We start from the raw sequence: 24,360 nt of genomic DNA, 5'->3' as shown, positions 1-24,360 counted from the left end.
ATATTCAGAAGAGCCTCCTCTAGGCTCCTGAAGGGGTTTGATTGTTCCTGGATGCTCCTTTGAACAACAGAAATGAAATTTGCTATGGAATTAACCTTAATCACATGAACAATGAGCCACTAACTTTTTGCGGACACCCACTCAAGCTGGTCCTTATATATAAATACAGAGACATATTGTTTCAGCCTTCAGTGTGACAGTCTTCGGGGAAACCAACAACCCTTAGGATAGTGCATCCCAGTTGCACCCTAATAGAACAGTTTGTGTGGCGTGAGAAAGAAATGAGTTAAATAATCAAAGACTTCTGTGAAACTTAGGCATGGAAGGCAGGCACAAGCTACAACCTCCCCTCCATCCAAGATATAAGCTTACCCAAAGCATATCCGCCTTACAAAGTTGTGACAATTAATATGAGATAGGCGAAAACCAAATGGCTGGTGCCAATTTGCCAAATGGAAAAATTCCTGCCTGGCCCCCAAATACAGTGGCCGACATAGTCCATAGCATGCTTGGAGCATCAGCAGCACCCTGAACTGAGGGAGGGTGGGTGGGAGAACCAGCGACAAAAACCGAGGCCTAGGAGAAATTCCCACAGAACTCAGCAGGGTGGACGTCTGAGTAGACATGTGTAGGATTGCACTGATAAGTTTCTATTATTATTAATAATAATAATAATAATAATAATAATAATAATAATAATAATAATAATTTATTTTTTATTATTATTATTTCCTTGATTAATCAGGGGCTGCCTTTTAATTGATTAAATGCTTTTAAAATTCATTAATCTAACCCATTAATTGTTTAAATATTTCAGCCTCAAGTCCCTTGTCCTACCAGTGCAATGATTTACACTTGTGAAAGGAAACTTTTCCGCCTCTCCTCCCCTCTAAATCTGGTCTAGTGGTTCCCCCAGTCGTCTGAAGCAGATTTGGAGAGGGTGAGGACATGCAAGGGGAGAGGAGATAGGGGAAGCTCCATTGCAGAAACAAATCCTTGTGCCAACGGAACAAGGGCATTGGATGCCACCTTTACTATTTTTGTAGGTGTCTTAAGTTTTACTCAGTGAAATGGTTCAGACATCAATGGATATGAACCATCAGTTAAATGCTACGACACTTAGGAAATACGGCTATTTTGTAAGAGGTTTTAAGGGACAGACAGAAAAGGGCTGAAGGAGTGAAGGACTGGAAATAAAGGCACAGGGAGACACATCTGCCCTTAACCCTTCTTGCCAACTATATTTATACATGGGTGTTAAATATCTCCCATGTTTATCCTATCCATCATCATAGCTTAAGCCAGAAAAGCAAATATATATCTTAGGAATGTATGAATTGCTGGATCTGATTTGTCTCGTTGAGGGATGGGGGAGAATACATGAACCAAAGGCAGCTATCCTTTGAAATTTGCACATCTCTGAATTTTGTGATTCAGTTCTTCAACAAATAAAGTGTACAAATATGTGGCTATTCAGATAGTGTTCATAAAAGCATATATTATTGAAAATAACATACAAAATAGCAGTATATTAGACAAAATTGCATGTAAATATATATACTAAAATGCTGACAAATTTTCATTACAAATATGTACATTATAGAGCATACTGATGCAAAAATGTGAACTAAGCTTACGATTGGGAAAATGAGAAACTGAAGTGTCCCAAACTAGCAGATTTAATGTTTCAAGGCTTGTTCAAACATCTCCATTTGAGAAAGAAATTATGAGTCACTTTACTTATGAGTAGGGATGCGTGAATCTGTCAATTTCGGTTTCTCTGTTTCTCACACTTTCATTCCTAAGTTCATTTCTCTGCATTTCCACATCAGTTTGCAATGTGGAAGATTATTTTAAACGTCCTTGTGAAAAGTATCAGCGTTTTAGTGTGAACTAAGCAGTTTTGCTTAAAATACACATTTTTTGCAAGCAATTTCCTTTAAAATGAAATTACTTTCACTAAATATACACATTTATGCACGCTTGCCCTTCGTGGAGGGAAGATAAATGCTAATTGTGTGGTTCACACCTTTTCATCTAGTGTTGTGTGTGGAGGGTCTGGATTCAGGGTCTAAAAATTACCTAGCTGTACTGCTGTCTGAAACAATGGCCCCTTCCACTTAGCTTGCTTCTATATTGGGAGAAGGGGAGAGGGGAGACCCGGAAAAATTTAGCTTTCTTCAAGCTGTTGCTTCTTGGAATCTGTGAAGTCAGGTTTCCTCCAAGGCTGGTATGAAAACAGAGATGACATTTTATTGGATTTGGTTGTTTGACCTGGAAAGCAAACGGAGAAGCTTGAAAACTCATCTGCGTGCTGCTTGGCTCCTAAGTTGAGGTTGCTTAAGTCACCAGCATCTGTAAAATAGGAGGTGGGGAAATCAGGGCAAGTTGCAAACTGGGACTCTGTTTTTGTTATCACTGACCACCACAAGGCAGAGAGAGTGGCCAACCCCAAGTGGCAACAGTGTTACGCTAGTCGGAACGATGACCTCTGGTTGAACACAAATTCTTGCTTCCCAGTTCCCTGATCCAAAGTGTTGCCATTTCCGTTGATAGATCGGGTCAGATATTTGGAGTGTGCGGGCCCTTGGTTTGCTCTCACAATGGTTAAATTATTACCTCTAAATGGGCTTATTCAGTTAAGGCAGCAGCTGGTGCGATTTTGAGAAGAAAATAAACATTTCCTTCAAATATTTTGATTGGCAGCACGACAAGGAAAATACTCGCCCTCAGAATTGCGAGGGCCCCCAAGAAAGCAATACGGGAGCAGATGAAATCTAGAAGTCAGCCCATAGTACTTTTTTCCAGAGGTGAAACCATAAAAAAATTGTGGCGTTTTTAAAAATTATTATTTAACTGGTGGGTTCTTGCTCAGCGTGTGTGTGTGTGTGTTTGTGTGTGTGTGTGTAAGAGCGGGGCGGGGGGAGAGAGACATTGTCAGCTATAGTGGCAGATGGAGTGAAAAGATGACACGAGTAACAAGAGGTTTTAATTCTGCTTCACACTGTGAAGCAGAGCAAGGCAGAAACTCCAGGCCACAGTCTTAAGGCACCATTAAAGAACAGCACATTGTCACTTATTAACACTGTTGTTAAGTACATATAATGGTTGAGGAACAATTGCTCGTGAACCTCCCTAAGGCACCTGGTTGGCCACAATGGAAAACAGGATGCTGAACCACAACGGCCTTTGGTCTGATCCTTCAGAGCTCTCTTTATGCTCTTATGTTCAAAGATGTCCTATTTAGCTAGAAAGCCTTTTCCACTCATAGAAGGGCTGTTTATGATGGAGGCCACATCCGGACTATACTTTTAAAGCACTATGATGCCACTTGAACAGTCCTGGCTTCCCCCGCCAAAGAATCTTGGGAACTGTAGTTGCTTAAGGGTGCTGAGCTTAGATTACTATTTGCCTCAAAGAGCTATAATTTCCAGAGTACCCTTGGTAGAAGGACCGACCATTTAACCACTTTGAGAATTGTAGCTCTGTGAGGGAAATAGGGGATCTCGTAACAGCTCTCAGGACTCTTAACAGTTGTTACCAGGATTCTTTGGGGGAAGCCATGGCTATTTAAACTGGTAGGATTCTGCTTTTAATATAAAATGGATGTGGCCGTAGTGTAAGACAGGGCTGGCCCAATACAGTTTGCTTTGTGAGGCAAACAAGATGGCGCATGTACACACACACACACACACACACACACACACACATATACACACCACTCTATGTACTGAAGCCAATCAGAATAATAGTTGAATCTTACACTGGCAATGGGACAGTTTCCTCACCGTACCTGAGCAGATTAGCTTTAGGCAGGCAGAGGAAGCCACACAGCTCTGCCTTCAAACTGCCATTATCCCCCTTCAAGATTTGGTGCTTGGGGCAGCCTAATGTTGGTTCCTGTGGAAAAGCCTTGTGTGAGAAAAGTGACCTCAAATCCAGAGAAGTTCTTTCATTTGTGAAAGAACACACACTTTAAAATATATTTTAATGAATAATATTCCTGCTCCGGATCAGAAATAATCAACACTGTGCCTTCCTGATGTTGTTGGTCTTTAACATCTGTCAGCCCCAGTCAACATGGTGAAACATAATAACAGCCAGAGTCCAACAACTTCTAGAGGGCACCATGTTGGCTAGCCCTGCTTTAGAGCCTATATTGTCCCATAATAATATATTCCCCTCACCCCCACCCCTACAACCTTGCGTAACACAGACCAGCAAAAGAATTACCATTTGACTCTGCTGACCCTGTCAACTCACTGAGTTTGCTTGTGGCATGTTCTCCTATGGAGTCAGTCTCCAATTGCTTCCTTAATGTGACTGATTCAAAATATGCACGGGAAATCATGTAGTACTTTCCTCCCAGGACTGTACCTATTCATCAACTTTATCCTCCTCTTCTTCCTCACTTAGTGATATTAAAGTGCCTGAAAGATTCTAGTGCTGTGCAGGAGAAATTAAAATAAACAGGTTGCTGCCCACAAAGTCTAATTAACAAAAGAACAAAAGCTACAAAAACATGGTGGTTTATTATCCGAAGCATGAATGCACTCCGTGTTGTGAGCAAATGCCTTCACCAGGGCATAATTTATACAGAGGCATTGTACATGGTCAAGTAGAATTGTTATTTCAACAAAAGTCCATTTGAGATAAGCAAACATCTCAATGTGTCTTCTTAGACAATGCACACAGTGCCTTAGATGGTTTGAGGGCATCCTGACATTGACTCCACTACCTCCACTGTTAGAACCAACTTGAATAAAATATTGGAGAAGCCCAGGTAAGCTCCACCCTACATAATCACATGGTGTGGTACACACACACACACACACATACACACCATTTGAATGGCAGTGCCCATAAACATGGGAGCAGTCCCCTCAAATATTTGGGGGAAGTAAAGCTCCCTCAGCCCTCAGGAGTTGGCTCCTATGGAACCAGTAATGGTTCTGAATACCAGTTGCTGGAAACCACAGGGGGGGGGAGTGCTGTCGCACCCAGAGCCTGTTTGCTGTCTTCCCATAGGTTTCTGGTTGGCCACTGTGAGACAGGATGCTGGACTACCTAGGGAACTGGCTCTTATGTTCTTATGAATGTTGTTCTGCTTGGGATGATGCACTTGGGACGGCATGAAAAATTGCTTTGCTGGATCCACCCAAAGCTTCATCAAGTCCAACATTCTGTTTCCAGCAGTGGCTAGCCAGTGGCAAAGCACATGTTTTGCCTGCAGAAGGTTTTGCCCCTTGGCTGGAGAGGCACTGCCAGACAGTGTAAGCCAGGGAAAGGGAACCTGTGGCCCTCCAGATGTTGTTGGACTTCAGCTCCTATCAGCCCCAGCCAGCTGGGTCAGAGATGATGGGAGTTGTGGTCCAACGTCACCTGGAAGGGCCACAGATTCCCCTTTGCTTGTGTAGACAATATTGAGCTAGCTGGAACAATTGTCTGACATGGCATAAGACAGCCTCTTATGTTCCAGGTTTACTTTGAAGCAGTGTCATGTTGGACAAAGCTGTCGCTTGTCTCCAGCATCTGATAACCAGAAGCACACCTTCCCTGACCATGCCTTGATTTCAATAACCATTCAGAGCTCTGTCATTAACTTCTCTAGCCATAGCTAGTATGTATGTATGTATAGTTAATAGAATGTATAAAGCACCTCATCTTCAAAACCTCCAAGCAGCTTACATAAAATATACATTAAAATTATGATAAAATCAGATGTGAGAAATAAAAAAACCCCCAGCAGTTTAGAAATATACTTTATAAAGCACATATTTTAAAACATGTCAAACTTACATGTGTGGTTTAGCTGGCTGAAAAAAAGTTTTTGAAATTTGATCAGAATAATGTTTGTATTTTTAATTTTTTTAAGACTACAGCTCATGAGGATTAGAAACTTGCTTGCTTTATCTAAAAACAAGAAGCAGCAGCAACATTGGTAGATATATTTCTCAGCTGTATTTCTTTTTCACTTTGCATGTAACAGGAGGAAATGCATAGACCAAAAGCCTACCTCTAGCATCTTTACATAGCTCCCCCTTCCTTTTTGTTTTGTTTTGCAAGCCAACAGTAATTAACACATTTACACTGCTGCTTTTACATTAGCAGCGGGCAGCAATTGCCAAGCGGTGCAAGCTCAGACTCATAAAAGTTGGCCTCTCTAAAAACTTTAAGAGTGTGTTAGGGAGGAAAACAAAAAGGGGAAATGTGCCCTGAGCTTTTTATTTGAATTTGCTCTTTATGGAATATTATTTATGGCGACATGAAATATAATGAAGCAGCGTAAAGGCCTTCCTTTGCTGTGTTCAAGCTGTCGAGCAGCAAATGGCGCCTGCCTGCCATTTATTTCAAGATATCCATCTCCTGGAATTCCTGAATGCCGCATCGCCAAGGAGGAGGAGGAGGAGGAGGATGGGATGGGGCGCAGGAGCAAAAGCACAGGCGGGATCCAATGAGAACATGAATCAGCTCAAAATGTAGATCGGGATTTGGTCAGGGGAAACAAGCCGAGGAAATGAAGTTCGCCACAAAAGAGAGAGAAAAGGGAGGCATCTCCCAAAAGCCAAAAAATTAAAGAGAGAGGGGAAAAGGTATGAGCAATATCTTAGACTAGTGAATGGGGAGGATGGGAGCAATGTTATAACACAGGATATGCCCAGCTGAAACAGTTTGCTTGAAAGATGCCCTACAATAAAAGAACATTATTCAAGCGCACTGCTTTGGTTGCTGCTATCAAGATAAGAGACGTCTTTTTTGCCCCGAGGAAAATAATTGTTGAAACATGTTGGGCACATCACATTATCATAAGTATTTATTTCTCAAGATCAGTCTCAGGTCTTGCCGCTCCTCCTTGCTTTTTGCCTTTTTAAGTTAAGGGCTAAACTAGTAGTGAAATGACAGGCCCATGGTGGGATTTTTTACCACCTAGTTCTTTTATTAAAATCATCCCAGAAGGGGGACAAGTTGGATCAGGACCACGATACAGGCAATTCCATTGACCCAATTTCAATCCTCCCCCCCCAGCTGCTATCAGCTGGGAGAAAGGTACAATACAAGTATGGTATATAGACATGTTGGAAGTTGCCTTATACCGAGTCAGACCACTGACCCATCTAGCTTAGTACCGTCCACAGTGACAGATAGCAGCTTGCCATGGTTTCAGGAAAGGAAGCTTTCCTCGCCTTACCTGAAGATGCAATTGAACCTGGGACTGTCTGCATGCAAAGCAGATGCTCTACCACTGAGCTCTGGCCTTTCCCCAAGTAAACCTGGGTTCAGCCCTAAATATGTTGGGAGGGGAGCTATAGCTTATTGGGAGAATGCATGCTTTGCCTTTAGAAGGTCCCAAGCGCAAGGCCTTGAGCAGGGGTCAGCAAGGTTTACCGGCCATGGGCTGGATCACTCCCACAGAGATCGTCTGTGGTCTGGACTGGCGCTGTGTGATGCTGAACATCATGCCGGCACAGAAGCGATTTTCGGCATCTGGACATGCACAGACGCGATTTCCAGCACTGTTCAGCAAGTCCATGCGCTGTGCTGTGCTGGTTTAGCGCAGCACATGCGGGACTTGCCGAGCGGGCGGCTCAGCTCAGAGGTGGCTTGTGGGCCAGTAAAACGGTCTTCGTGGGCTGCATCTGGCCCATGGGCTGCATGGTGCTGACCCCTGGCCTTGAGCAAGCCTTCAGAATTTTGCAGTACAGCTCTACAGCCAACTAATGTGTACAAAAATGCACATATTATGGTAATGTAAACGCATAAAGGCATATATTAGTGAAAGTAACATATGAAAATTAATTACATTAGAGAATATTGCTTTCAAAAATTTGTATATATGGCAAAAATCTATTTTAGGAAAATTCACACTAAAATGTGGCTTAACTTTCATGACTTTTAAAAATAAACATATTTGCAAAATGATGTAGAAGTACAGGGAAGTGAAGGTTGGAAGAATGAGAAACTGAAAGAAACCAAAATTGACAGATTCACCTATCCCTACTTAGAACAAATAGCAAACACCCAGTTCCCTTTCTCCAGAAGGGCCATACTAGATATTTGCTAGGTATGTAGCATGTTGTTTTCTGTTGATTGCAGGCACTTATTTATCAGAATGTCAAATGTGGGGAATGGAGGCTTACCCCTTTACCATGCTGTGATAAAACTGGAGATTTCTATCACCATCACCCCACCCTTCATGCAGCTTGGACCCAGCGGGAGTGGGGAGTCCCCATTGGCAATAGAAAAGGGAATTTGTGATTGGCTGCAACTCCTTGACACATTACTTCTGTATCTTTGGAGGCTGAGTATGTCTTGAAGGTATCAATGCATTCATTTGATCCCTTCTATTTGCCTTAGGCAAAGAAACAGAGACTGACAATACCTCTATTCAGTCATTCTACCCATCATTCAATTAAAATTGCAGGCAAGAGAGAGTGCCTGCCTCTCTATTGCACCCTGCACCCTGGACCTGACTTCTTCCATATATTGAATGAACATAGGAACCAGCACCTAGGGGCCAATGTCCCTTTGCCCCCCATAAAGTATTTGAGGGGGCTCCCCCCCCCCAGTTGATGGGCACTGCCATTCAGATGGTGTGCATCTTGTGATTATGTGTGGCGGGGCTTACCTGCCGCCCATATGTTGTTCAAGTTGGTACACCTGTGCATGAGGAAGTATCCCACACCCTGTGGAATCCGAATTCTAAACCACCCAGGGAGCCTTCATGCATAGAAGCAGGTTTCCTCTTCAGGCCTCCCCGCCTGACACATGGAAGGCAGCAGGGCAGGTGACAAGGATATGGCAGAAGCAGGAGGGCCAACAAACATTGCTGCATTTTTCTGCTTCACACAAATAGGGTGAATGCCCTAAAATGGCTAATGTAGAACAGGAATCCACATGAATGATGGTCACCTCAATTAAACTGTTAGGGCAGTTTCTGGAATTGTGGGGACAGAGAAAGCATCCATCTTGGATCAGTCATTTTCGTCTTTCCGCAGTTAAATATTGCTTCACAGAAAAAAAATAGTAATTACATTTCTTCACTCTTTTTTTAGGCCTTCATAGGCAAAAAAACAAAAAAAACCCCAACCAGTAATAGCATGACCTACAGTAAGCAAGCTTTCAACTGTGTGTTTATCAGCTCTGTCCCTTGGGCCTATCAGCACAAACAGACCACCCACACGAAGGCCTCAGAAGACCCTGGCATAGGCTCCAGATTTCCCTCCACATTGCTCTGTTTGTGTGTGCATATGTGTGCCAAAGCAGATGGACTGACTAGCTTGGGGACTCGCTGTCAGAGGGCTGTGCTGTCTATTTACTACACAGCCCTAGAGAACAGCTAAACAATTTTATTTCTGTGTTTACAATTGTGCTGGCCAAAAGCTAGAATAGAAGCAAGCGTATCACTAATACACACGCCCACACATCTGAGCTGAGGGGCCTGGACTGGACCGCACTGCACTAAAATGATACCTTCACAAATTGAGAGGAGGAGGAGATGGGGTATGTTTCTATAAATATACAGAGAGGCTCAGCCATTGCCTATCCCCAATGTGATCCGAACTTGATTTCATAGAATCTTACAGTGGGAAGGAGGGTTTGTGGGCTCTCTGCAGCGACATCAGGCCAGTGCCTTTAGGGTGCTCTTTTCAGAGCCTGCTAAAAACTTTTTTTAAGGCATGAAACATGTAAAAGCGGACATAGTTTTTGGAAATTTCTGAGAGTCTTGGCTGACCACTTAATGGGTAGTATTCAATGTATTGCTATATGAACATTCCATCTGTGCAAGGATCTCTGCTTGTGCAACAGAACGTTCTCCCCCTCGTCTTCCCGCACGCCCCCTCAATCTGTTTCAGGGACTTTCCCAACCCCCTGGGAGCAGATTTGGGGAGGGTTGTGGGAGAGGAAGGGGGGGAAGTCCCATTGTGTAAATGGAAATCTGTGCACTGACAGGACATGGTAGTTGAATACCATCCGTATGTTTCCACATGTAATTTTAGCTTAACTGCTGATTTTAATTATATTGTGCATTTTTAAGAACTGCCTGTTGTGCCAATTATAACACTCTGTACAAGATTCTGTGTGGTGTTTAATTGTATTTTTTATGCTTCTTTTACTTTTTATATATTGCACTTCATTGCATTACAGTTTGAATTCTACAGAATTCAAATTGCAGTACAAGAAAATGCGATATGAGAAACCCAAGAAGCGATAAAAATACAACAAAAAACCAAGGTGAATGTTTAATGTAATGGATATGCCGTCTCTTGTCTTCAACCACAAATCCACAGACATGGCAGAGACCACCTGAACGCAGGTCGTGGACTACTGGTAGGTGGTGGACCACAGTACAGGAACCCCAGACCTATACTCACAAAATGAGCTGTGCCACATGTTCCAGGAGAAGGCTGAAAACTCCAACCCACAGTAACACCCTCTCTCTCCTCTCCTTTTTCTCTTTCCCCCAAACCAGGTACATCTGAATTGAGTCCGTTCTCTGACCCACGCCAGTTTGACCGGTCCTTTTCTGCATTACCGGGCTTCACCGAGACCAGGATGCATTACCCCGGTGCAATGTCGGCAGCCTTCCCTTACACAGCCTCACCTTCCGCCACTGGAATTGGTGGCATCAGCATGACCAGCATGCCCGCCACCACTCGGTTCCACCATACCTACCTTCCTCCACCATACCCCAGCTCCACCCAAAACCAGAGTGGACCTTTCCAGACCAACCCTTCCCCTTACCACTTGTACTATGGCACATCATCCGGGTCATACCAGTTCTCCATGGTAGCGGGGGGAGAGCGCTCACCAACGAGGATGCTTCCCTCTTGCCCAAGTGCATCAGCTGGAAATAACTTAATTAATCCTAGCCTTGCCAATCAGAATGACGGCGTTGAGGCGGATGGCAGCCACAGTAACTCACCTACAGCCATGACAACTCCCGGGAGGATGGATGAAGCTGTCTGGAGACCGTACTGAAAGAGGACTAGGAAACCAGATGCCTTTCACCCTTTTTAAAATTAATTAAAATGCCCAACATGTGCTATGTTAGTTGGTCATTAGAAAGGAGGCGATAACAAAAAGGAGCCGTCAACAACTTTTCCCAATGCGCATCAAATTGCTCTTGTAGAAAATATAGGTTGTTAAGTTAATTCAGCAAATGGAGACTGGAGATGGGCTGAACTTTGTATACATTTCAGACAAAACCCTCCCTCCCTCTTCTTAAAGTTCCTCTTGACAAATCTCGATTGTGTACGCAATGTACATAGGAATGTACAGATTGGAAATGCTCTGTTCCTTTGTAGTGTTGTGGCTGAGTGTGAAAAGCCCTAGTCAATCATCTCAAAGGTCATGAAATTTTAAGAGTGAATGAATGAATGAATGAATGAATACTTCAGATACTCTTCAGATACTGTTGAGAAAGATATGTAAAGCCAAGTTAATCTAAGGACAGGACCAGAATGTCACCATGCCCTGCACCGCACTCTTTCTGCCATTCAGTGGTGGCCTTATCAGGAGGCAGCAGAAGGCAGTCACATCAGGTGGCGAATCTGGAATGTCAGGATATGCTGGAAAGTTCTCCTACACAAGTTCCATTGAGGTGAATGCAGTTGCTTAATCTTTTAGCAGGGCTCGTACGCCAGGGGGAGGAGCTTGTCAGATTTGACTGCAGTTAATTTCGTACTGGGAAAGGGTGCTATTTCGAATTTCCTGCTTTATACTACCAAAATATCGTACGCCAGCCGTGAACCAATCTGGCCATTTAACCACCTCTCTGAATACACCAGATTCAGTTGGTGGGGTGAGGAGTCATGAATGGCAGCACATACTGTATCGCAACAGGTGTGATCCAGAAGCAGTAAAAGCAGCTGGAATCACGCTGGTGATCTGTTCCTGAGTGGGTTGTGGGCAGGGATTTTGCTAGGTACTCAAGGAACAGGTTCCTGGCACAAATTTGCATTTGATACATTATGTACAGAGATTTTCTGAGAAAATTATGATGGTAAATGCATAGGGTGTTACCAGCAGCATACTCAGCTAACTGCCCAAGAAGCAACATCAAACAAGGCTTTGTTTTTGTTTCATTTTTAAGGGGGGGAAAGAGGAGGAAAGGAGGTGGAGATCTGGGACCAAGTGCAAAAGACCTGGGGCTCAGACCCCCTGGGCCCCCTACCAATGCCCCTGCTTGTAGGTAGGGGTGGGGAGAAAATTAAATTTCACATTTAAAGGTGAACTTACATAATTTGCACTTTCTGAAAAAAATACAAGAACCCAAACACTCTCATACCTCAAAATTTGAATGTCTCCAAATTTTATAAAGCAGTTTTCCAACCAGGTGATTTGTGCAAAATTGAATTACAAAATTGTGCATATAGACAATATTAGGAGAAATTCAGAGTAAAATGTGGATGAATTTTCATAAGGACTTAAAAAGAATTTACAAACTTATATAGAAATGTGGAGAACTGAGTTTAAGATTGGGGGAAATGAGAGGAACCAAATTTAGCCCATCCCTAAATTAGCCCTTCTCTAGTTTTGGGGCTGAATCTAGCCTTTCATCTTCACCAGACAGACAAATGGTATAATTCCAGCTTCCTTTATGAGCCTATGCATTCATCACCCAGTTGCCCTGTGCATGCTGTACTCTATCAAGGCCAAAGCTCTGGTTCTTATTAAAATATTAAACCTGTGTCTGAGGTGTACCACTTTAGACTGCTGCTGGGACTTACATTTAGATGGTCTCTCACTAAAATAAAGCATTTCTGGGAGCAGAAAACCAGCATATCGGGGATAGGTATGGAGGAGAAATTGGATTCAATTCATATTTAAAGTTGAATATATCAAATTTGCACTTTCTGAAGCAATAAGAGAACCAAAATGCAGTCATCCGTAAATATTTGCACTTATCTGAATTTTGTGATGCAGCTCTGCAACCAAACAATATTACAAAAATGCATACAAAAATGGGAAAGTGTGTGTGTAAATTAATTTATTAGTGAAAATAATATACAAAAATGCATTAGGGGAAATTGCTTGGAAAATGTCCATTAGTCAAAACTAAAATGCTGATGAATTTTCATGAGGATTAAAAATAAATAAATCAGAAATTGCTTCATAAATATGAAGAACTGAATGTAAAATTGGAAAAATGAGAAATTGAGAGTACCAAAATTGGCAGAACCTTCCATCACTAATCAGAGGGAAGGTTGACTAGAACCTAGCATCTACGGGCTGTTCACAAGAAAAGCCCCTCACAACCCAGTGAATAAATGAGGAATGAATCTGCCCTCCCCTGACACTGATGGTGCCATTGGCCACACTCCTCCAGAAGCCTTTCAAAAGACACACCTTTAGTCTGAAAAGACCCAATAGCTATAGGTCTGTTCCACACAATCAGGAACCCTGAATGGCCAAGGCTTGCCAGCTGCACAGAGCAGCCCTACTGGGCATGCAGGAGCATGCACAGAGCCCCTTCAGACTGTGTGACCCCCCCCCCCGAAGGAAAGGAGTACAGCTCAGCAGCAGAGTATATGCTTTGCATGCAGAAAATCCTGTGTTCAATCTCAGCCTTTAACTGAGAAGGAGTTGGAAAGACAAATGTTAGAAACCCTGTGGAGTCACTGTAGATAGCAATGAGCTAAATGAACCAAATAGTATTGGGGAAGGGGGAGAAATCCAGTTCAGTTCACATTTTAATACAAACAATACCTAATTCACACTTCCCAAAACGCCACGTGGGCTGAAACACAGCTATCCTTCAAAATCCATGCTTCTCTGATTTTTGTGATTCGGTTTTCCACTCAAAAAATGTGTACAGAAATGTGTATATTTGGGGGAAGTGTGCATCATGAGATTTGAATTGCAAATATGCATGTATTCGGAGAAATGAGCACCCATATGCTGGTGAAAGCAAACTAATGTGGAAATGCGGTGAACTGAACTGAAGATTGAAAGAACTGAGAGGCACTTGCCTGTATAAGGCAGCTTCCTATATCCCTATGCTAATGAGCTAGCAGCAACACTCCTGTTCTTTCCTGTGAACATCCTCCTTGTGTCCTGTACAGATGGAATATTTTGGTATAGAGGAGCCTTCAGTCATTGAAGCCCTGACCAGCAGCCTGATGTGGTATGACCCAGACACCAGTTTACCACCACAGTGCGTGCCAGATCATGATGAAGGCCTGTGGCTCAGTAGCAGAGCATCTGCTAGGCAAGCAGGAAGTCCCTGCAGGCATCTCCAGGCAGGGCTATGAAAGACTCCCTGTCTGAAACCCTGCCAGATACAGAGTTTGTTGGAGCCCAGTGATCTGCCTCAGGATAAGGCAGCTTCCTATATTCCTATCATCAGAAGCCCATGTAGACATCTATCTTTAGAGCCTATACTGTCCCACTTTAAACTCCTAGGTATGCAGCCTGGGTTCTGACAAGAGGTGCTTTTAGGTAGGCAGGTATTAGAAATGTGAACAAGTATCTTATTGCTGATTTTAACAGAGGTTGTAAAGCAAAGGCATGATCCATCACCATAGTGGGATCATGACAGGGCATAAAGGACTCCTCCTTCCTCTGCACATGCGAGGCATCACATGAAACAATAGTGCAGTGGAACATTTTGAAGCACCAGAGCCCATCATGTCAGCTCCCAAAGGCACCCGCCTAGGGAGCATCCAAACACCCAGTTTATTAGGAACAGCATGACTGTAGTTCTCAGCAGAATTTCCTGTGAGTAAGCTCCATTGAATCCAGTGGTGCTCATTTTGATTGCTTAGATTCAAGTGCAAAACACATTGAACCTAAACAAAAGATCTTACACCAGCTGAAATGCACCTTTAGCTTTTTATTAGAAATGCAAACAATCTTGCAAAGAGGTATTATAATTTAAACCGCTAGCATGAAGTAGAAACCTTATCAAAGAAAAGGCAAGAAGTCTCCAACCTCTGCTTGGTTATGTTCTTCATTTTCTGATTTCCTCTATGCTAATCTGTCACAAGCAAACTTGAAAGCCTTGTTATCACTTCATTCACTTCCACAAAGCAAATTGGATCCATCACTTAACCCATGCTCCAGCACACGGCAGCATCACTCCAGCTCTGAAAAGGTCTCCCCTGCATTTCCTCTCTACTACCCCACTGACCTCAAATGGGAGACCGCAATACCTTCATCATCGTACAGCCCAGACCAAATAAAATCAAATGCACACACACAGCCCTTCTGATGGTGGAAGGGAAGACACAGGAAGTTTGATGCTCCCCATTTGGAATAATTGCCAATGTGCTATGGTGTGTGGGGGAGTGTATGTCCAGGAAGGGGGAGGAAAAAACAGAGGACTTCATTGGGTTCTATAAACATCCCTCTGTGCTCATGTTAAACCACATCCTATATAGGTCACTACATATTAACATGGCTCATCACACATTTGACAAGCCCATTATGTGTATTTGCATCTGGTGTAAAATGAACAACCCCAAATTGTTTTGGTGAGAGCTTGTTTTTAAGTAACTTCTGGCTGCCTCTAATAGAGCCTTGATGGTTTTTCTCAAAGAGGAAAACCAAAAACATTCAGGACTATCAAGTGTGTTCTCGATACGCACTTGTAAACCACATTAGGAAGTACAACCTCTGTCAGCCCAACCCTTTCAAGTTAATGATGGATTGTCATGCACAGGTGTGAATAAAAACACATGTGTTTTATGAAAGCGGTCAAAAATATTTGACCTGGAGGATTTTATTTTATTTTATTTTATGCTTTGCACTATAATATACTTCTTTTTTTAAAAAAAATATGAAATGCACAATTGCTTGTACAGTAAAATATTTTGTTTGGTTCAAGGAATATTTAACTGTAAAAAGAATAAATCTACTTTGGTCTTTATTTGTTATAATAATATAATTCTTTTTAAAAAATATGTTGCTGAAGGATCCTATTTCTTAGAGCTTGTGTGTGGAAGGTTTTTAATTGGTTGGTTGCTTTTTAAACAGAACAACAATTTGACTAGAATTCTTTTTTTTAAAAAAAACCCCTCTGCAATCTGTGTTTAACACAGCAGAGACTGGTTTGTTTGTTTGTTTGTTTGTTTGTCCTTTCTTTTTTTCCTTTTCCTTTTTTAAAAGGAGCTGATTTTGATTATGAATATTTTAAAATGTGTTAATAATATTTAAAGGGTGAGGGTCTGCACAGTAGTCCACCCCTACTTACTGGCAGCTCTGTTTTGAAATGTAGCCTGCCCTACTTCTTTTACATGTAGCACTTCTACATGCAGATTCTGGGATGCAGATTCTGTTGCAAAATTCAACAGTCCCAAACCAAAGTTTGGTGAAAACATGGAAAGGTGTTTTGTTTTTGTATGTTTGAACATGCTTACCTTGCCACCTCTTGCCCTTCCACCTGGGCGGCTACTCTCACTTGATGCAAAATGGAGATTCTCCACCTGTGCTTTCTGCATCGACAGCAAAATGGCCTCTCGTTCCATCAGCCTCGTCTTGCAGATTCTTGGGAGCTGAGCCAACCATAGCAGAGTGGTCAGCGGTGCATTTCCCTTTCCTAGAAGACAAATAAAAGGTCCATGTTCTTTATCAGATATACATGATGATATTGCTAGGTGTTGCGTGTAATCATTTTAATGCCTTGCCATGTGGAATAAATAAATGTACGGTTACTGATGGAGAAATTGGCTCTTGGCTGTTGACTCTCACCCAGTGATGCTCCTTCCACTGAAGTGAATGGGGATATCTGAATGTACAGAGGCCAGATGCAATTCCTCACCAATCGTGTGTATGATTCCAGATTCCACATGCCCATTGCACTGCACTGAGGAGTGGGCTTCTGGTGGAGAGCAAATGCCTGTAAGTTTCTGCATTGTTGTCTGAAAAAAGGCGGCAATCATGGCCAGGGATAGGCACAACAATCACGCCTCTCCATGCCGATACATCTCCTTGCCAAGGCAAAGGGAGCACTGATATAGCTCATTGCCAAAGACACAAGAGAGCCTGTGTATGCCTCTGGTCACAGCAGTACATCAGACTAGCAGTGTATTATCTTTCAAAGTTGAATCACAACTTGGGAGAAAGGCGGGATATAAATACATTAAATAAATAATTTTCTGGGTGGTATTGCTGCTGCTGTTTGATGGCTGAATGCCTAGCATGATTAAAAGTTCAGACTCATTCTGCTCACCACATTTCCCCCATTAAAAAATCCTAGAATTACTAGGGAGGGTTGTTACAGGGACCCAGACCCTCTACTTTCCATGGTAGTTCCCCTTGACTTTGGAAGGCTAAAATGGGAAGGGGGCTCAAGGAGGTGGAGATGGAGCTTGTGATAAATGGAGCCCTGCAATCCAAGGACCCCTGAGACATTTGTGCTGTTTGTGCTGTTGCACATGACCCGTGAGATGGGACTGTGGACCGCATGCACATTTTCACTTGCAAGGTAGATAGGAATGGTGAATCACTGGCGCTGCAAAAACCATGGGAAATATTGACTCCAGTGAGTTTTTTCTAGTTGGGGTGATGGGGGTAGTGGGTGGCAAAGGGATTCTACTGATGCCTGTTGTCATCTATCTGAGGTACCATACAGAGGAGCCTGAAGCTTTTTGCCTCTGAGTATCTACATCATGTGTAGGGAATCTTTGTCCTTGCAGATGTTACTGAACTACAGCTGCCATCTGCTATGGCAAGCATGGTCAATGGCCAGGGACGACAGGAGTTGTAGTTTAGCAACATCTGCAGGGACAAAGGTTACCCATGCCTGATCTACATCATGCCATACAGATCACATGGGGGCACGTACTGCATTCCAGATGAGGAGTACATAATGCAGTTCCATATCCAGCAAGTTGATCCATGCACAAAACAGCTGCTTTCATGTACACATCTCCCTTGCAGGATTAGAACAAATGTGCTCAATTTGCTGTGTGTTACTAGTAAGCAAGTTAGGCGGTGGCAGACCCCATTCAAAAGACCAAGGTGCAGAGGCAAATTAAGGCTGATAATTCCACCACTTCTTATCTCACCACACTTGAGGCATTAATTCCAACTGACCAAACACCACCCTGGACTTCAGGGGGAGGGCAGGCAGAGACCAGTGCAAATGAACTAGATTTGTTATTTACACTGCCCAAATGCCAGCAATTATGTCTAGCAGGATGAAGAGGGGTAGGAGGAGCCAAGAAGAGCCTGCCTGCTGCATCAGGCCAGTGGCCCATTAATCCAGCATCCTTTCTCATAGCGGCCAACCAGATTCCCATGGTAGGGCCAACAAGCAGGATCTGAGCACCTCAACAACACACACACACACACACACACTTCCCTAAGATTTCCTGGGGACCTGTGTAGTAGAATCCAGGCATACTAGTTTTCTATGTTCAGGGACTCTGTTTATATGGAGGAATATTTAAATCACGTAAGTTCCTTCCTGCCATTCAAATACAGCCCTCACCCAGATTTACCACCTCCATGAGAACTAGGAACATGACAGAACCCAGGCCTGGTTTTTTTCTTTGTTTTTTTAATGGACATTTTTGTGAACCCGAGCCTAGGTCAGATTGCCTGGTGTGTGTGTGTCTGTTCTTTGTGCTTTAAATACAGTCCATGTGCTGCTGAGCCTCGGGATCTCAGTTCAAAATGAGAGTTCTCTCTGACGCCTAGCAATTATTTCGACCCTCCTTCTGCGCCCTGCTGCATGCCCCATAGCTGCATTTAGAAGAAACCACAAGAAACACTCAAACGGTGAGAATTTTGCTTCACAGTCTTGACTAACGGAAATATGTTTTTAGTGCAGCCACACAGCACAGAGCCACCTTTTTATCACAGCTTCTGGGAGGGGAAACACTCCCCCGGGGTGTGACCATTATTTGTAGGAACTTTCCGTTCCAAGCTGATCCGAGCTTCTTGGAGCTTGATTTAAGAGTGAAAGAAGCAATTAGAGGGGAGTGGGCAGAAGGAAACATCAGAGGCTCCCTTTTGTACACTGAAGGACTTCGCAAACCTTCTCTGCACCATTATCCGCCAGCTTTTGGCTCAGCTCGGCTTCCTACTCCAGAGAGTTTAAAAACCGCTGGGTTAAGCAGACTTTCTTAATTAACTCCCAGTTCACTGGTTTACCAACTGGAGATGGCTAAATATGACTTTGCAAGGTGTGGCAGTTCAGGAGCTGCTCCCCTCCCATGTGCCAAAGCCCAGGCTAGTGTGGGTCCTCAATCTCAATACTGTGCCACTGATGGCAACCTCCTGAGCCCCCACCCAATCAGGCCTCCACTGCTGCCACCCAGCCCAGAATTGCTGATGCCGCTGCACAGTCTGCTGAGCTCCAGCTGGCACCAGGTGGTGGCCATCTTAGATGTTCCAAAAAGCAATCCACACTGTCAGCATCAGAAAATATATTTTGCCAAATCAAAGGCAGGAATTCCCAAACCGTGGTCCGTGAGCTTTATACAGGTGGTCCGCAGCAGTCTGTGGATTTGTGAAGATGGAACTAAACATTCAGATTGCTTTTTAATTGTATTTGTATGGCTTGAGTTCTTATAGAATCATGGAACTGTAGAGTTAGAAGGGACCACGGGGGTAATCTAGTCCAGCCACCTGAAAGAACAGGAATCTTTTTGCCCAATGTGGGGCTCAAACCCCGCAACCCCGAGTCTCATGCTCTACCGACTGAGCTATTTTATTGCATTACAGTTTGAATTCTGTGCAATTCAAATTGTAGTACAGTAAAATACAACATATAATAAATCACGGAAGCCATAAAAATACAATTTCAAAGCACAGAAGATTGCAGAGAACAGCAGAAAAGCTGTTAAGTAGTCCTCAGTAATTTTCCAGTGGTCCATGGGGGGGAACCTTTAGGAACCATGGAGATAAGGAGATGGCCACCTTGGGTTGCTGCAGGTGCGAGGTATAGTTTTTGAATGCTGCCCTATATGATAAACTGGGTCATTAGATAGAAAGGGGCCAGCACAGTCGATTCCTTGCTGTGCTACTTTCCTATTCACAGGGAGGGTTTTCTGTTTCGTTTCTAATGCTAGGAAACATTAGCAAGTTGTGAACTTCCGCCTACAGGCTGACGTCTTAAAGATCACGGGTCTATTACACATAAAGCAGAATGAGGCAAGAGAGTGGGCCATATCACCTTGGTGAAGGTCTCAACTTTTAAATGATGCTACCATATTAAAAGCAGACAAATCCATGCAAACAAACAAACACAAAGTTGGAAGGGGTGCTCTGGCCCTTTTTTGTGTACTTTGCTGGCTTCTATATGCAGGGAGTTTAACCAAGGAGAATCTTCAAGAAACTGTGATTTCACCCCACCTTCATTTTGAAGCAGTGTAATTCATTCCATCACCCCAGCATCTACCAGTCCATCTAGTCATGTCTTGCCCAAAACATTTTGCTGGCTGAGGCAAAGGACAAGAAGGAAATGAGAAAATGCCCCATCTCCCCTTTCCATGTACAGTGGTACCTCGGGTTAAGTACTTAATTCGTTCTGGAGGTCCATTCTTAACCTGAAACTGTTCTTAACCTGAAGCACCACTTTAGCTAATGGGGCCTCCTGCCGCCGCCGCGCCGCCGGAGCACAATTTCTGTTCTCATCCTGAAGCAAAGTTCTTAACCTGAAGCACTATTTCTGGGTCAGCAGAGTCTGTAACCTGAAGCGTATGTAACCTGAAGCATATGTAACCTGAGGTACCACTGTATAGGAGTCAACCAGATTGAGGGCAGCAGGCTACCTTAAGAGGATCAGGGCAGGCGGTATGACATACAGCACACATCTCTCTCCTCTGCCACTTCACCACCATGCCTCATCCCCTAAAATCTGTCACCTCTCTCTGACCTAATTATAGAGGTGTGGGGCTGAGCAATTTGATCCAGTTGGCTTTTAAAGACAAGCCTAACCAATTTGCACTTTCCAAAACAATATGCAAAGCAAAGCACAGTCATCCTTTGACATTTGTACTTCTTCAAATTTTGCAATGCAGTTATCCAGCCAAGTTATGCTCAAAATGTTCAAAAATGCATATACAATGCATTTTCTCTGATGAAAATAGGGACGCCCTGAGGAAAAAGCGGAACATTCTGGGATCAAATCAGAAACCGATACGCCTTTTGTAAATCTGGGACAGTCCCTGGAAAACAGGGACACTAGCAGGGTCTACATTCAAATCCACTGACCAGGCTGGACTTTGTGCCTTGAGGGAGAATGGTTTCGTCAACTTCATTCTCAGCTAGAACTTCCCTCCCTCTTCTTCCTTCCTGCTTTCTCAAGGGAAGTTTTCACAGACTCGTCTCCATATACACCAGTCAGCCAATGTAAGCTTTGCCTCAGAAGGGAGTCACATCAAGGCCCTTTGAACTTGAATGCTGCGCTGCCATTTCAGCAGCTCTAATAACTGCAGTTATTCCACAGGGGTCAGACTGAGTCAGTGGCTTGTGGGGCGGGGAGAACTGCCAACCAGCAAATGTGGACGTTTCTAGAGAGAAGAAGTTGATCTCTGGAAGGGTGGCTTCTTCTGAATCATCAAGGGAAGGAGGAGAGCCTGGAGGTGTCATGTTCTGCAACAGCCCCAAAACTCCAGCGGTGCAGTAATGAGATTTTTTTTTCCCACACAGAGAGAAAGGGATGCCTGAGGAAAGAGTTTCAATTATTTAGCTTTGCAGCAGAGGATTAAATGCTCGGAGCCAGTGTTCCTCAATTAATTCTAGGGTGGGCTAGCCAGTCTGCAACTCATAGGTGTGGCAGAAGGACATCATTAGGCAGACTCATACATCATATGTTTATATGGGATGCCAACTTATTCACCAGCCCCTGCTCTTCTCCGTTTACCAGCAACTTGATCCACAATCATAAGCATGGGATCTCCCTCCATGTAACCAGAAAGCTTTGCTGGCTGGCATTCTTTTTCTGTAGAAGAAGCTATCCTTAAAAGCACTGAAGAAGCCCAGGATGTTTTTCTCTTATCAGCTGGCAACTTCACTAGCCCTGGACTTCCTAAGTTGCAATATATTTTTTGGTCTTTTTTCTCTGTCCTGGTTTCTGTGCGTTTAACAGAAGTCCTGCAAAATTAAGAAGCTTCAAGTTTTCCTTGCATGAAGATAAGGGATTGGGAAAGTGTTCCTCTGCAGAGACTTTTGTTTGTTGCAGTTATATCCCACTTCTTCCTCTAAAGAGCTGAAGGTGAAGTACATGGTTCATTTAATTCACACAACAACCCTTTGAGGTAGGTTAGGCTGAGAGGTGATAAGCTTCATGGCCAAATGGGGAGTTGAACCCTGGTCTCTCAGGTCCTACACTCGAAGCACAACACCACCCTACCCTCCAACATCCTGGGGACCAAAATTAGGATGCTCGTTTTTTGATCCTGCGCTCTCGCAAAATAAGCTTTTTTTTGTCTTGCAATACCAAAAATTGAGCATCTTTTGGTCCGGTGCTCTGGCAGGAACCAGCTGACGCACACCAGAGCGAGTGTCTTTCGGTCCAGAGCTCTGGCACAAGCCAGCTGACTCACGGCAGAAAGCCAGACCAAAAAATTGGACATTCTGGATACCAATCAGAAGCCGGTAATGGTTTCTGTAATTCCAGGGTGTCCGGGATGGTTGAGTGGTATGCAGCACACTTGTCATGGAAGGCCCACAGGATACACTAGCCAAGAAGCTCTGCAATTGACTTTATTCTCTCTCTCCAACAAGAATGAAACAGCAACAACCCCACCCAGGCACAACCTGTAAAATAACACCACAACAGTTAGGTATGAGGAACCTTTGGTCCTCCAAGAGTTGCTAAGCTACAACCCCATCATCCCTAGGCATTTGGTCATGCTTGCTGGGGCTGGTCAGAGTTGAAGTTCAGCAGAACTTTGAGGGCCAAACGTTCCCCTTACCTGAGTTAGTAGGTGATGGGAAAGACCTTTGTCTGAGCTGCTGTGGAGATGCTGCCAGTCAGAGTAGACAACACTGGACTAGAGGGTGAAACAGTCTGATCTGCTATAAACTGTCCAATTTGAACTACCAAAACAAAATGCAAACCAAAACACAGAAATGATCAATTGATGTGCAACCACCAACAGAACCGAGGACCAAATGGGGCAGGTTGTGCTTACGCACACTCTGCCGACGCAGGGAGTGGGGAGGGTGCAGGAACAGAACCCTCATGCAATATGGTCACTGCCTGTATCAAAAATGCATTACATTAGGGAACCAAAATGTTGTTTCATGGGGGGGGGGGCGGATACTTGTATACCATGATGCCATTGAAAATCAAAGTGATTTAAAACACAAAATAAAAACCATGCAAAAATTTAAAATCTCAGATCAACAGCTAACATTCACAGAAGATGCTGTCTGCACAGGGTTAGTGGCACAGAAACATTTTCTGCAAACATTCGAAAGTTAAAATAGAAGGCGCCTGCTGAATGAAGGCATTCCATAAGACTGGGCTGCTGACACTAAAGGCTCAGCATCATGTTGATGTAAAATGAGCCTACCAAGCTGGGATATAAGATAGAAATGTATATTAGGAGAAATTAACACTGAAATGGTGAATGCATTTGCAAGAGCACTTGAAAAACAGCCACAGGAGGGGTTGTGATAAAGAACTACCCAGCAGAACCAAGTGCCCCTCTTGCCATCTCTTGAGTAGGCTCCAATTTGGTACCAGTAATCTCTTCTCAAACTTGTTGATACTTGACATTTCAAGATCTTCCCCACCCGCTCATCACCAGAAGCCCAAGTACATAATGTGCATCATTCCATGAGGGACGTGGCTGAATAATTATTTTTAACAATGCAGACAAAGTTGACTTTTAAGATGTTAATTCCCTGACAGTAGCCGGGGAAATCCAAGTGAAGTGTCTCATGCCCAAGAAGCCTTATGGAGACTTGGCCGGGCTGCCAGATTGGAGAGCCAGAGAGAGAGAGAGAGAGACAGTAGAAATTAAAATGTATTGCTAATCTGTGGATCTTTTGTTCTTGGCAGTGTACAGACAAGACATAAAAATGATGGAAATGACATGTCTTTGGCATGATTTTGCCCAGCTTGCTACAGTAAATACTCATTTTCACTAAGCAGCAGAGAATGAAAGTAACTTTAAAACTTCAAAGTGGCATGATAGGGAAATATGGAGAACAATTATTCTCATTAACTCGACTTTTGAATCACACGAGATGATGGGAAAGATAGATGTTTTTAATTAGGAAAGCTAAGGAAAGCCACAAGGAAAAAAGCTTTTGCATCGCCTCTGAGTCAACATGTGTGTACATCAGTATCTGGGCATTTATAGAAAAGAGGGATGTGAACACTGAGCCAATGGAACTGAGTGGGCACCATAATAAGGCAGAGTCCTTCAGTTGCGAGAGCAGCAAAGTATTCTA

The 24,360-nt window shown here is 43.5% G+C and overlaps 1 protein-coding gene and 1 long non-coding RNA gene across 4 annotated transcripts in view; one reads left to right on the top strand and one right to left on the bottom strand.

Moving 5' to 3' along the window:
- The window catches only part of RUNX3 (RUNX family transcription factor 3), a 167,059-nt gene extending 150,392 nt beyond the window's left edge, over positions 1 to 16,667 (top strand). For all 3 annotated transcript variants that reach the window (XM_083455670.1, XM_083455669.1, XM_083455668.1), the window contains one exon: positions 10,472 to 16,667. In XM_083455670.1, the coding sequence (XP_083311796.1) occupies positions 10,472 to 10,980 (509 nt within the window). In that variant the 3' untranslated portion in view covers positions 10,981 to 16,667. The remainder of the gene's footprint in view (positions 1 to 10,471) is intronic.
- LOC310684913 lies at positions 1,985 to 10,452 on the bottom strand. The gene is made up of 3 exons (XR_014514960.1): positions 8,911 to 10,452; positions 3,794 to 3,900; positions 1,985 to 2,355 (listed from the first exon to the last, which is right to left on the bottom strand). It is a non-coding gene; the product is annotated as an uncharacterized lncRNA (long non-coding RNA).
- Positions 16,668 to 24,360: the final 7,693 nt, after the last annotated feature.

Source organism: Podarcis tiliguerta (assembly GCF_965153285.1).
Source record: "Podarcis tiliguerta genome assembly, chromosome: 8".
Lineage (NCBI taxonomy): Eukaryota > Metazoa > Chordata > Lepidosauria > Squamata > Lacertidae > Podarcis > Podarcis tiliguerta.
The sequence above is the reverse complement of the archived record's forward strand: the minus strand, read 5'-3'. Positions and strand labels throughout refer to the sequence as shown.